General features: G+C 38.0%; 1 protein-coding gene across 4 annotated transcripts in view; it reads right to left on the bottom strand.

The window, feature by feature from the left end:
- LOC150084726 (cytoplasmic dynein 2 light intermediate chain 1) overlaps positions 1–14,275 on the bottom strand; it is a 245,046-nt gene that overhangs the window by 186,408 nt on the left and 44,363 nt on the right. For all 4 annotated transcript variants that reach the window (XM_090376577.1, XM_090376579.1, XM_090376576.1 and 1 more), the window contains one exon: positions 7,972–8,076. In XM_090376577.1, the coding sequence (XP_090232703.1) occupies positions 7,972–8,076 (105 nt within the window). The remainder of the gene's footprint in view (positions 1–7,971; positions 8,077–14,275) is intronic.

Here is a 14,275-nt window from a genome sequence, read left to right on the forward strand (position 1 = left end):
AAGGTACATACTTTATCCTGCAGCATACTCGACACAGTATGTTCAATATTTCTACTTCTCGTCATCATCCAGCTATGGAGGTGGACCTTTTTAGCTTTGACATCCAGTAGTGGATTTTAGTTATGGGAGAGGCATTAGATGGCACTAATCTCTGCCTCAGTCACCACTTCGGCTATGGGGGAGGTAGGTCCAACAAAGACTTTCATGATTTTTTTCTTGCTGTGGGAACTGAATCAGGGTCCGTGATATTGGTGGTCTGGCATCATAATCACTGGGCTAAACTTTTTCTCCTTTATGTGATTTTTCCGCCCTATGATATGAGTACTGGTACTAAGTGCATTTGGTGGTTGGTTGTTGTTGTTATTTTGGTTTTTAGGAGCATTAGCAACTAAGGCCATATTGCTCCGGGATATGCGGTGGTCATTCCCTGACCTTTCCACATCTTCCGTATTTGGTGGTGATGGGTTCGAACCCTGGTCTAATCAAGAAGCATGTGCTACGCACTGCTGCTCCTTCCCACCTGGCTACAGAGGTGCCTTGGTGGTTGGTTGTGTTGTTGTTGTTGTTGTGCTTGGATTTTTCTGGTGCAAAGGCTACTTAGGCCATATTGCACCTATCATAGTAGTTAGTACTAATTTTATTAGCTTCTATGGAAGCAGTTAGAAACGGTTATATAAACCTATTCACTTCAGAAAGAAAAAAAATTCTGTAAGATTTGAATTTTCGCCTATGATATGGCTAAGTGACAATTCCTATAAGTTTGAGAGAGAAATGAATGAAATTAGACGGGAGTTGTTATACAAGATGCATTCCAGGAGTATGTGTTTTATTGTCAGTGGCTTGTGGCAATGTGAACGCTGTGGAGGGTCATTACCTGATAACAGGAATAAATGGGTCAAATGGGTGTGGCCTATTCGGGCTCTGGCCAGGACAACCTCCTCTTCTTGTCTGTTTGTGCGAAAATTGGAGGCCCATAATTGCGGTATAGGTTTAATTTCAAGGAGTTTGTTATGAATGTGCATTTGCCACTGTAGTTTCCATCGTTCCTTACATATATTTCGTATATGTACTTTGTAATCACTAAACGGGACCAGAAAATTCATTGGGGATGTGCTGGATGGATGCTTGGCAGCAGCATCATCTGCGATTTCGTTTCCTGGTATTCCAGTATGGCTTGGGATCCAGCAGAAGACAACATTTTGCCGATGATCTCGGAGATGAATCAATTCTGATCTGATTAGCTGTAGTAGCAGATGAGTAGATGGGGAAATCTTTTGCATTGCTAATAGGGCACTTTGCGAGTCTGTGTAGATTATACTCTTTTTGATTGAGAGATGGGAAATGTTTTCCAGAGCAAGCTTTACGGCATATAATTCAGTGGTGTAACTGTTGTATTCTGTCGGAAGTAACACAGAAGTGATAGTGTCATGGAATATCACTGCTGCACCTGATCCATTCTCAGACTTTGAACCGTCAGTATATATTTTCGCAAAGTCGGGATAACTTTGTAAATGTGCAGTGTGGAGCTGCTGGATGTTAATACCCGTTAAAGAGAGTTCCCCCCCATTGGTGGAAATAACAGTCACAACACAGCATGATGACAGACCATGGAGGAACGTGATCTATAGGTTCTTGGTGGACTTTATTGAGTTGTATATTCCAGTTTTCTGCTAGTTCCATTAACCTAATACCTGCAGGCCTAGTTGCTTGTGGTTTGTTTCTATAAAAGATCGTGAGTGGCGGATCATTAAATATTGACCAATTAGGATGGGTCGAATGCTTTTGGATCTTGGTTGCGTAGTTCAATAATAACATCTTTCTTCTGATGTTTAGAGGAGCTTCGTAGGCTTCTACATAGAGACTTTGCACTGGAGATGTTCTGAACGCACCTAGAGCTATTCTTAGAGCTGAATGTTGAACAGGATTGAGATGAGATAAGGCACTTTCCCTAGCAGAATCAAAGACAGGTGCGCCATAGTCCAGACAAGATCTAATTATGGATCTATTTAAGTGAAGCAAGGTGTAACGATCTGCTCCCCAGGTTGTTGCTGATAAGGCTCTGAGTATGTTCATTTTTTTTTGGCAAGCTGTCCGGAGATGTTCAATGTGTTTTTGATAGTTTAACTTACAGTCAAAAATTAAGCCAAGTAGACGAATACTATTTGCTATTGGAATAAGATGGTTATCTAATTGGAGTTCAGGATTAGGATGCATTTTACGTATGGTACAGAAATGAATGGCAGTAGATTTCTGGCTGGATAGTCTGTAACCGTTGTGTGTCATCCAAATCTGGATCTGATTTATTGATATCTGCAATTGTCTCTCAATGTAGTTCATGTTTTGAGAGTGGCAGGAGATTGTGAGATCATCGGCATAAAGATATGAGTCCACTGTTTTCGGAATAAGTTCAGTTAAGTGATTAATTCTAATTGCGAATAGAGTGGCACTCAGAACGGACCCTTGAGGGACTTCTTCTTCCTGAACAAAGTTTTTAGAGAGAATTCCTTGGTAATGAACTTGAAAGGATCTTTGTTCTAAGAAATTTTGGATGAAATATGGCAAATTTCCTCTCAGGCCAAGAGAATGTAGATTCTTTAAAATGCTGAAACGCCATGTGGTGTCAAAGGTTTTCTCAATATCCAGACAGACCATAACGAGATGCTCCTTTTTGATGAATGCATTTCTGATGTTTGCTTCGGCTTTAATCATAAGGTCCAATGATGATCGATTTTTTCTGAAACCAAATTGATTGTTATTGATTAAGTTTTGGGACTCAAGATACCAAGTTAGACGGCGGTGAATCATTTTTTCGAGGGTTTTGCTCAGATAGCTGGTAAGTGAAATTGGTCTGTAGTTTTGAGGAACAGAATAGTCTTTACCAAGTTTTGGGATAGCCAGAACGTAGGAATGACGCCAGTAGCTTGGGTATGTATGTTCAATGAATATTCGATTGAGGAAGAACAGCAGTGATGACCGTGACTTTGGATTTAAATTTTTGAGCATTATATAAAATATCCCATCAGGGCCAGCGGCGTTGTTCCTTGTATTGGTAAGAGCATGCTGAAGTTCAACCATGGTAAATGGTTGATTATATTTTAGTGCACATCTGTCAGTGAAATTCAGTTTGGATTTTTCAGTTACACCTTTAATTTTTTGAAACGATTGGTCATAAGAAGTTGAGGAGGACAACTGAGAAAATACAGATCCTAGTGCATTTGCGATTTCTGCAGGAGTAGAGTTCCTGTCCATTCCAGTTAATTAGTGGAGTAGATGTTGAAGGAATTTTGCCATTTAACAATTTTATCTTATTCCAGATCAGTCTGATGTCTGTATTTTTATTAACTGAGGAAGCGAATTTAATCCAAGATTCTTTTTTTGCTTTCTGTCTGATATAACGGGCTCTTGCTCTAAGGCGCTTATAATTAATAAGATTGGAAGTGGTTGGATGTTTGTGGAATTGATTCCAAGCTTTGTTTTTCTCTTTTTTGCATTGTTGCACTCTTCGTTCCACCAATAATTTAATTTTCGCCTTTTCCTGACTTGGTATTGTGGAACTGCAGCGGTTGCAGCTGTTAGAATTTAGTTTGTTATATGTTCAGTAGCATGGTTGATAGAAGAGCACTGTATGATATGGTTGTCGAACGAGACAAGTGTGCTATATTTTATCCAGTCAGCCTTTGGAAATTTCCATTTTACTGGATTGTCTGTTGGTAATGAACAGGAAGTTTGAACTTTGCATATTATTGGGAAATGATCGCTGTTGTGAGGGTCGTTAAGGGTTACCCACTGGATACTTGGATAGAGCACTGGAGAGCAAATGGAAAGGTCTATTGCAGAGGTTGATCTGGTAGGAAAATGAACATAGGTAGAAGAGCCAGTATTCAACAATGTTAAATCCTGTCTATCTATTAACGTTTCAACAAGCTTTCCACGCCTGTCTAAGCTGGAAGAACCCCACAATGGGTGGTGAGAATTAAAGTCACCTAGTAGACAGAAGGGAACTGGTAGTTGCAACACAAGATCTTCGATTTCCTGAATAGAATATGGACGATTAGGTGGAAGATAAATTGAGACCAATGTAACGGTGATTCCAATTACTATGCGTGTGGCAACAGCTTCTAAAGAGGTTTGCAATGGAATGCATCTTGAAGGAACTCTTAAGTCCAACAGGATGGCTACTCCTCCATGAGCACTATTAGTGTCAGATCTATCTTGTCTGTAGATAGTGTAATTTTTGACTGTAGTGGAAACTTGGGGTGTAAAGTTGGTTTCCTGTAGGCACATAGCTACAGGATTGAAGCAGTGAATTAGTTTACTGATATCATCGATGTTGCTGCGAAACAACATCGCAGCAACATTGATGTTGCTGCGAAAACCTCTACAATTCCATTGAATGATGTGTTCCATTATTTGGTTTTGTTCGTGGAAGATGTATCTGACTGCTTTTTATAAGTTGATTGTTTATGACGGTCCAGTTTTGGTTTTTCTTTTCGGGGAAAAGTTGGATGTCCCGATTCATTGCTATCGTCCATATCTTTTGTGTGTATTTCAAGCAGTTCTTCTTGACCGATAGAATCATCTGTATCCATGCTTGTTAGACCTGATACTTTCGTCTCAGCAGAATACGATCTTTGCAAATTTTCTGCTGCCTGACGATGCGGAAGTCTCTGGGTTGGAATTGTGAGTGGCGTGTTATTGCTTTGGTCTATTGAATTTGGTTTAGATGGATGCTGGATCAAGAGTACTGATCGTGCCCAGTCTGATATTGATATTTTTGGAGAGATGGATACTTCAGTCTGACATGCCACTGATTCGTGTCTGAGAGTGGTAGAAGCATAAGTGCGTTTTGGCATACTTAAATTCATCTGTTTTTTCGCTTCTTGGTAAGAGACTTTATTTTCAATTTTATATTTTTGTATTTTTTTTCCTATCTTCCACAGTTCACAGTGTTTGGAGTAGGCTGGATGTTTGCCACTACAATTAGGACACTGTGGTGTTGGAGCTTTGCATTCTGCTTGTGTGTGATTCTTGCAGCTGCAGTTTGGACATATAGCATCTCCACGACATGCTCTCTGAGAATGGCAGAACTTTTGACATTTAAAGCATCTGAGCGGATTTGGGATATATGGCCTAATGCGGCAATTGACAGAACCCAGTAGATTTGGAGTACTGAAAGTCAAGATTATGTTTCGCGTGGAAGTTAAGTTGCCGTCTTTTCTGATCATTTTGATCTTTTAGCTCCTGGACAATTTCTTCCTCAGAAACATATAATAGATCCCATTCAGAGATCACTCCCTTGGAAGAATTTAGTGTGTTGTGTGGGGTAACCTGAATTGGTATTCCGCTTTAAGAAGTAAGTTGTAGTAGTAATTCAGAATGTCTTGAGTAAGATGTCTCTACTAGTAGATCTCCTGATTGGAGACGTTTAACCATTTTTTGTGAACCTGCAGCATTTTCTAGGCATCTCTGGATGATGAAAGGTGAGAGCTTGCTCACAGGTTGGGATGACAAAGAGTGTATTATGAGGAAAGCTGGAGATTCCTGTTTCCTAGTGTCCTTTTTAAGTCTTTTTGAAAGAGAGAAGTCATTGTCGGTGTCATTGTCGTGTTCATGTTGAGAGGACTTCGGCTCTAAACGTGGAAATTCACTTATTTCCATCTTTGCTCCTTTTAGCCCCGAGGGTTACCGGCCCCGCCACGTGGAGGCAGGAGCGGTGCCACCAGTGACCAAGCAGTTGTTTAAGTTAGTGGATTTGGTTAGTGATATATATAAAGAATAAGAAAAGAAAGGTGGATTGCCTTTCTGGGTTCTTACTTTTGACTTTTAAAGTGCAGAACCACTTGAAGTAAATAAAATAACAGCTGCACTGGAAAATAAAGAAACTATATCACTTTGGAGATCACTATAATCACTGGAAGAAAATCGCTTGTCACTCGGGGCCAGGTTGGTTATGTACGGTTACTATTATTATTGTTGCTGTTGGTCAAGGAACTCTCTTACTATCCAACAGGTGTTTGGGATTATGGCTTTCTGGAGTTCCATGTTAGTGTTCTCTGGGACGCCTTTTATTGCTAGGTTTTTATGGAAGCTCTTAGGAACCATGCCAATGGTTGACATGATGATTGGGATGGTCATCACTTCTACCTTATGCCACTCATCTTTGACTTCCTGTCTTAGGCCTGAGTACTTCCTGATCTTTTCCTTATTTGTGTTCTGGAGGTTGCTGGTGTTGGGCATTACCCAGTGTCAATCAGGAAGTCAGCCATTTTCTTCTTGTCAATGAGGGTTGTGTGTGGTCTGTTGTGCAGGATCATCTTGTCTGTTATTATGGCATGGTCCCAGTATAGTCTGTGAGTAGAGGTCTGTAGTATGGGCTGAGGCTCATACTTGTAATATGGTAAACTTTTTTTTGATCAGCTGGTATTTTTTTGCTATCTTCTTATGTATTATCATGGCCATCTGGTCGTGTCTGTGAGTGTAACCTGTCTGGGTGATCACCCTGCATCCTGCGGTGATGCATTGGATTGTTTCTGGAGTCAAGTGCATCTTTGACATGTATCGTCTATTGCTCTGGGTTCCTCGGAGATGTATTTCCTGTAGTTTCTAGTGTTCATTACCTGGTCTTGGATAGTGAGATTGAATCCTTCAGCCTCAGGGAAGGGCCTTCCATTCATGAACATGCTATTTTATCTGTGTAGTTTGATGGAGGTCATTGTAGTGTCTGCCATGGAGTGTCTTCTTTGCCCAACATTCTGTCTTTGTTTCTTGTGTCTATGTTAGTGTGGTTTCCTTGTTGAGTGTTGTACGTTGTTTGTCTATCTTTCTTACAGCTTGGTGCAGTGTTTTCCTATATGTAATCAATCATACAGGTTCTTAATTGCCTTCTTCTCTTGTTCAATAAGATCAGTCAGTCCCCTCCCTCCTCTTTTATGGGCTATGGTCAGTCTTTCAATGGCTGTCTTCAGGTGGAGTTGGCAGCTCTTGGTCATCATTATCCTGGTCAATCTCATAATCTTCTCCAGCTCTCCAATCTATGATCCTGAAGGAGTATGTCAGTACTAGGACTGCATAAGTGCTTATGGCTGTGACCATGTTCCCACCATTTAGCTTTCATTTTAGTAGGCTTCTCAGTCTCTGATGGCAGTTCTCAGTCAGGCGGGCCTTGATCTCCTTGTGTTTTAACTAGTGGGCCTGCATCATCCCCAGATATTTGTATCTCTCTCCCTCTGTTGTAGCTTCAATCTCTTCACCAATCTTCAACTGGTAGTTTCGTCCGACTTGACATCCTGGATGCAATCCATGGGTCTTGCATTTGTCTAGGCCAGATTGCATCCCGATGTCAGTGCTGAACTCTCCAATTATCCAGAGTAGATTCTTAGTTGTGGAGTTTGATATCATCCAAATACATCAGGTGAGAGAGGGTGTACAGGTTATTCCTCTATTCTTTTAGGGTATACCCATACTTGCTCTTATTGAAAATGGCACACATTGGTTTGAGTGCAAGACCGAACCATAATGGACTCAGGGCATCACCTGTCCATGTTCTCCAATAATTTGTCTAGTTTTTTGTTGAATTTATTCAAACTGCCTACTTCCACAATACCAGATGGAAGTTTTTCCAACAATCAACCACCTGTTGGCTGAAGGCAAATTTCCATATCTATTCTACAGTGATTCTCCTTCCTAAGGTTTGAATCTGATGCCGAGAAATCCATAGGAATCATCTACTTTTTATGCTTGTGGCCAAAAAAAAAAGTGATGTCACACTTTCCAAAGGTGAATACACCAATAAGATATGAAATATTTCTATTAATAAGCAATAGTTGAACAAAGTAACTAAAAAAAGAAGAAAAAATCAGACTTGGAACTTGGGAAATGAGTGTGAGCTATATGAAAAGTAATTTGGATATTAAAGGAATTGACTAATGTAGAAATGATAAACTTCAACATAATTAATCTATTCATACTCACTGCATCCAATCCTTTGGAACGTCGACCAAATAAATATTCCAAAGCCAAGGTTGGTTTAACAGTTTCTTGTTTTTCCAAAAATCTATAGATAATACTAGATTTACCCTATGAAAAAAATAAAAAAATAAAATATATATATATATATATATATATATATATAATTTTTTTTTTTTTTTTTTTTTACAAGCAAATAAAACACAGATCAACTTCATTTAAAGTTTGATATCTTATTAAATTTGAATGATTTCTTTTCACAAATAGTATTTTAAATCATCATGCACAAAGGAAAGACCAGTTTACTGTTAACTAGATGACTGTGAAATGAGTGTGATTGCTGAGGTAGCTAATACTCTGAAAAAGAAGGTAGGTAAGTACATCCAAGAAACAAAGTGGAAGGCTGAAGAAATCGATTTGTCAGGTGTGTAGATTTTATACTATTGGAAGGCTAACTTTGCCACAATAAATTTAAAAAGTAATAAACAATTTGTGGGGCTTAATGTTTATCTTTCTATTAAAAAAAAGTGAAAGGAAAATGGCTGTCATAACATTTCAATTGCTACAAAATGATATTAATTCAAAATTATTCCATCTAATTATATTCCTGAAGCCTACTTTGGCCATCATTCTTCTAATATCATCATTAGTAAAGGTACATGATGCAAGAAAGCAAGCTTATACAAATTTGTATAGTATCAGCCAAAAAAAAAAAAAAAAAAACCCTTTATTTCACCCATATACTTACTCCAAATTGTTTGTCTAGTTCTGCCTTGAATCTATTTCAGTCAATGATGTCTTGTCAATGAACTATCAACTTTTACAATGACAGATGAAAGTTTGTTATAGCAATCAACCACCCACTTGCTAAAGGCAAACTTCCCCACATCTAATCCTAAACTGTCTTTTTTCAATTTGAATTTATGCCCTCTCAGGTGATTATTCAGAGCAAGAGGAAGAATCCCATCAGCATTGAGCATGCTCAAACCATTCAAGACTTTATACACATCAATCAGATCACCTTGCAGGTGCCTAGTCTCCAGACACTGTAATTTGTAAAACTTAAGCCTTTCTTCATAAGAGCAACCCTTTGTTTCATTCACTAATCTTGTTGCCCTTCTCTGTATTCATTCCAACAGCTCTACATCCTTCTTAAAATGAGGCCTCCAGACCTGTATACAGTACTCAAGATGTGGCCTGACCATTGCCTTATACAAAGGGATAATCACCTCCTTATCCCTGCTAGAAAAATTCCTGTAGATCATTGACAAGACACCATGAGCTACTCTTGCAGACTGTCTGCACTGCTCAGAAAATTTCATATCTGCCTGCACAATTACCCCAAGGTCCTTTTCATTCTCTACCACTGTCGGTGTAGTACCAAACAGTTAATATGTTACTCTGGGGTTACTGCTTCCCATATACAGTACTTTACATTTGTCAATGTTAAACTTCAGTTGCTACCTCTCAGCCCATCTGCTCAACTTTTCTAGATACTGTTGCAGCAGCGTACTGTCATTAGTGTCATTAACAACCCTGCTGATATTCGTATAGTCCTATGATGTCTGCATATACTATCATCAGTATCATTAATAAATACAGAAAACAACAATGGATCCAACACTGAACCCTGGAGGACTCCACTAATAACATTAGTCCATGAAGAGAAGTGTCCATTGATTACCACTCTCTGTCTTCTCCCACTCGACCATCCATCTCAACCCACTCAACCATTAGATACAGATAAACCGTAGCAACAATTAGCCTCCAATTCAACACTGGTCCAATCTGTGCTGCAGTCTTCCATGTGCAACAGTATCAAAGGCCTTTCTAAGATTCAAATATATGATATCAAAATTATTCTTTGCATCCAGTTCCTTTGTGACCACATTGTAGTATCCAATCAAATTGGTCAGACAGGACTACCCTTAACAAACACATGCTATGTCTGAGCTATAACTGAAGTCTTGTCTAGATGATCCTGCAGTGCTTCTTTAATCAGTGCCTCCATTAATTTCCCTGCAACAGAAGTTAAACTAACAGGTCTATAATTACTTGTGATTATACATCCTTTGTGGATTGCAGTCACATTTGCACATCTGCAGTCCTTGAACACACCTCCCCCTGAGTCCAAGGAAGCTGTCATAATTATGGCTAAAGGTTTGCTTACTTCCTTTGCTGCTGCCTTTAATATAACTGGATAGATCCCATCCTCCAACCCAGGTGCTTTTCTTATTTTTATCTTCAACAATTTCTCCTCCACTCTGCTCTCAGTTATTACAAAATCATCTAGCTCACTGCCAGAGTTTAATTCACCTCTGGCATTCCCCCCCCCCCCCGAATAACTCCTCATATGTGAATGTAAAGGCAAAATACTCATTTAGTTTGTTACCTGAGCAAGATCATCAATAGTTGAACCATCAATATCAAGTGGACCAATATGATTCATCCACTTCCTTCTAGAGTTTACATAAGTAAAGAACTCTTTGCTATTTTTCTTTGCATCCTTTGCCAATGATTTCTCATAATCTGCCTTTGTCTTCCTTTGTGACCTTTGTGACTTGGTTACAGACCAGCTTATTAGTAAATTAATAAGAGGAGTATACCTCAATATAGTACGTGGAACACTTCCGTATGATACCCTCCAGAAATTAAAACGGAAAAAACGAAAAAATCGACAACTTACCGGTACATTAAAGTAAAATATAAATAATTAAATAATTAAAGAATTTTCATTCCTGTGATCACGACAGCCGGTCGAAAAGCATTGTCAGCTTCAGGAAGGAAAATCGTTTTGAATATTTTCGTTAGATTCTTTTAATTGCGTTAATTTGAATTTTAATTGTTTTAAATTGATTTTGAATTGTGTTAAATTGATTATTTAATTATTTATATTTTACTTTAATTATTTAATTATTTATATTTTACTTTAATGTACCGGTAAGTTGTCGATTTTTTCGTTTTTTTCCATTTTAATTTCTGGAGGGTATCATATGGAAGTGTTCCACGTACTATATTGAGGTATACTCCTCTTATTAATTTACTAATATTATTATCAACGTAGAACATATTGAGTATTACAGCTCTGATTCATACTATCTAATTAATTTTCAAACTCTTATTGACTATTTCATTCACTTCCTGTCTCTCCAGTAGTATACAATCGATACACACAATTATGGGAGATTTTTTGAATGGCTTGGTACAAAATTACATTAAATCTACACTTAGGTACTCGGCCAAAGTTACCATATTTCTTTCCTAAAATATTGCCTTCAAAACAACATCGTTCCGAAGTTTGCCAGGGTGAATTTAAATCAAAAAATTTCAGGCATAAAACAACTATCACTGGCGACATCACGTAATATTGTTAAGCTTGCCTTAAAATCTCGATATTCGGATAAACAAAAATACCTTTCCCAGGTTAGGAAGCTTCGCGATAAATTAAAAAATTATCTACATCCGAACGATTGTTCTGTATTGAAGACCTCCATAGATTTGCGACGGGAAGCACAAGCCTCAGAAATAAAAAACAGACACGTTAATAAGTTGCAAGCATTATCGAATAGTTCAAGACACGTTCATGCGAATTCTAACACATTATCGCAAGCTTGCGACCAAGTTCACACGAGTTGGGTGACATCCCCCCCCACAGACACACAACGCACTACCACAGAATATGTCGGCTAGTTCACGAACACCCCCTCACCCAGTATCCAACGAACCGACATATCAACAGGTTACAAATCTTTCCTCGTGTACACTATCGCAGGACCAGATTTCACTTTTATCCAAAGGATTAAATTATAATTTACCACCTCGAAAGCTGCCAAAAAAAACAATGCGTAATTGATATTGAATTTGGACTTCGTAGTGTTCCACAAAAAGATGTATTTATTCAACAAGTTAACCAAGTAGTGAATAACATAAAAGAAACGCGACTTCCTAAATTGAATACACATGACAGTACAGCTTTACGAGAACTTCGAGAAAATAAGGACATTATTATACAGAGGGCAGATAAAGGAGATACAGTGGTAATACTAGATAAACATGATTATATTAATAAGTTAGATTCAGTTGTGTCTGATACCTCCACTTATCGTGAAGTGGACCCGGCACTGTTTACCAATTTGGTAAATCAATACAATAAAACGTTAACCACATATCGTAAAAACGACTACATTACTATGGTTCAGTTGAAGGAATTGAAGTCCAGAACATACAATATTCCTGCACTTTTTGGTCAGGTAAAATTACACAAGCCTGGATTTCCGATTCGACCTATTGTTTCCTACAGGAACTCGGCATTTTCAGCCTTAGCCACACATGTATATAATATTATAAAACCTTTTAGACAGGTTATACAATTTGGGATTAAGAATTACGATACATTATTTAATAATCTTAAAGACTGTAGACTCGGCGACAATGACAATTTATTCTCATTAGATGTTACCTCATTATATACGAATGTAAACGTTGAATACACATTAGATATTATTTGGGATATGTTAAATAAAAACTCGACACCGATTAATTATACGAAGCTGCCCATTAAGGAAATTTTTCACTTAATTAAACTATTAGTTGAGGCTAACTACATCACCTTTCGAGACAAGGTGTACAAACAAATTTTTGGATTACCAATGGGTTTGAGCCTGAGTGGCTTAATGTCAGAGATCTATCTCTCAACGATTGAGCAGATACATTTGACACCTTTTCGTCCCCGTATCACATACTATGGGAGGTATTTAGACGATGTTCTAGTTATTACTGATAGTAGTACTATCCAAGACATTTTACATTCGTTTAATAATATTCATTCTAGACTCAAATTTACATTGGAAAGGGAAGATACGGATACTAAGTCATTAAACTTTCTAAATTTCACGCTTACCTGGGACTCGAACAAAATACAATTTAGCATCTATCGAAAACCCACAAACACCGGTATGCTTCTACATTATAATAGCTACCACCCGTTCACCTACAAAAGATCGATTATCTTTAATCAATTTCTAAATGCCTATAAATATTCAACGACGGATTCTGCTTTGGACTCAGAAATACAAATATTAACTAGCAGATTCTTGAACAGGGGTTATCCCATTAACACAATAAATCGAATTAGGGTACAAGCTAAGGATAGGATAAAAAATACTACACCAATCAGCAATAGTAATATCAAAAAATACTTTATTTCTGTCCCATATGTTGAACAGTGGCACAAACAACTTAACAGATTCTTTAAAGATACCGAATTTAAAATTATAGCTAGGCCTATACGGAAGTTACACACTATACTGAACAATCGCTCGGTTCTTTCCGCGTTCGCAACACAAATTAATGATCTAGTATACAACATTTCTTGCGGTGATTGTGACTCGTCTTACCAGGGTTCGACGCGGTTTTCTCTTAATATTCGTGTAAATCAACACGAAGCCTCAGTTCGTGCTTCTCGGTCAGCAGCGTCAGAATTAGCCTTTCATGCCATTAACGAAAAACACACTTTTTTATTTAACTAGGCCAAAATACTTAACGTTCAACGTAATTATACGCGACTATTAATTGCAGAAACCGTTGAAATTAAATTACACGAGAATTCTGTTAATGTTCGGCGGCCATATTTGATCTCCGATGCGTGGACCTTTACGCGCATGCGCGAAGACATTTAATCACTATTTAAGTTGCAGGTTTAGCCTGATTCGGTAATTTTCATTCCTGTGATCACGACAGCCGGTCGAAAAGCATTGTCAGCTTCAGGAAGGAAAATCGTTTTGAATATTTTCGTTAGATTCTTTTAATTGCGTTAATTTGAATTTTAATTGTTTTGAATTGATTTTGAATTGTGTTAAATTGATTATTTAATTATTTATATTTTACTTTAATTATTTAATTTTTATATTTTACTTTAATGTACCGGTAAGTTGTCGATTTTTTCGTTTTTTCCGTTTTAATTTCTGGAGGGTATCATACGGAAGTGTTCCACGTACTATATTGAGGTATACTCCTCTTATTAATTTACTAATATTATTATCAACGTAGAACATATTGAGTATTACAGCTCTGATTCATACTATCTAAGACCAGCTTATACGGTGTGCTGCCACTTTATTAGATATGCCTACCTAGCAGCGTGTTGAGCCTCCTTTAGCCTTCAAAACAGCTTAAATTTGTCTAGGCATGGATTGAACAAGATGCTGAAAATGTTGTGCAGGAATGGTGTACCATGCAGACATGAGTGTGTCACGCAGTTCCTTGAGATTCGACGGAGGTGTAGGCCTGCAGCAAACAGCACTTTCCAGCT

Source organism: Mastigoproctus giganteus, chromosome 6 (genome assembly GCF_048544385.1).
Source record: "Mastigoproctus giganteus isolate SK-2022 chromosome 6, ASM4854438v1, whole genome shotgun sequence".
NCBI lineage: Eukaryota > Metazoa > Arthropoda > Arachnida > Uropygi > Thelyphonidae > Mastigoproctus > Mastigoproctus giganteus.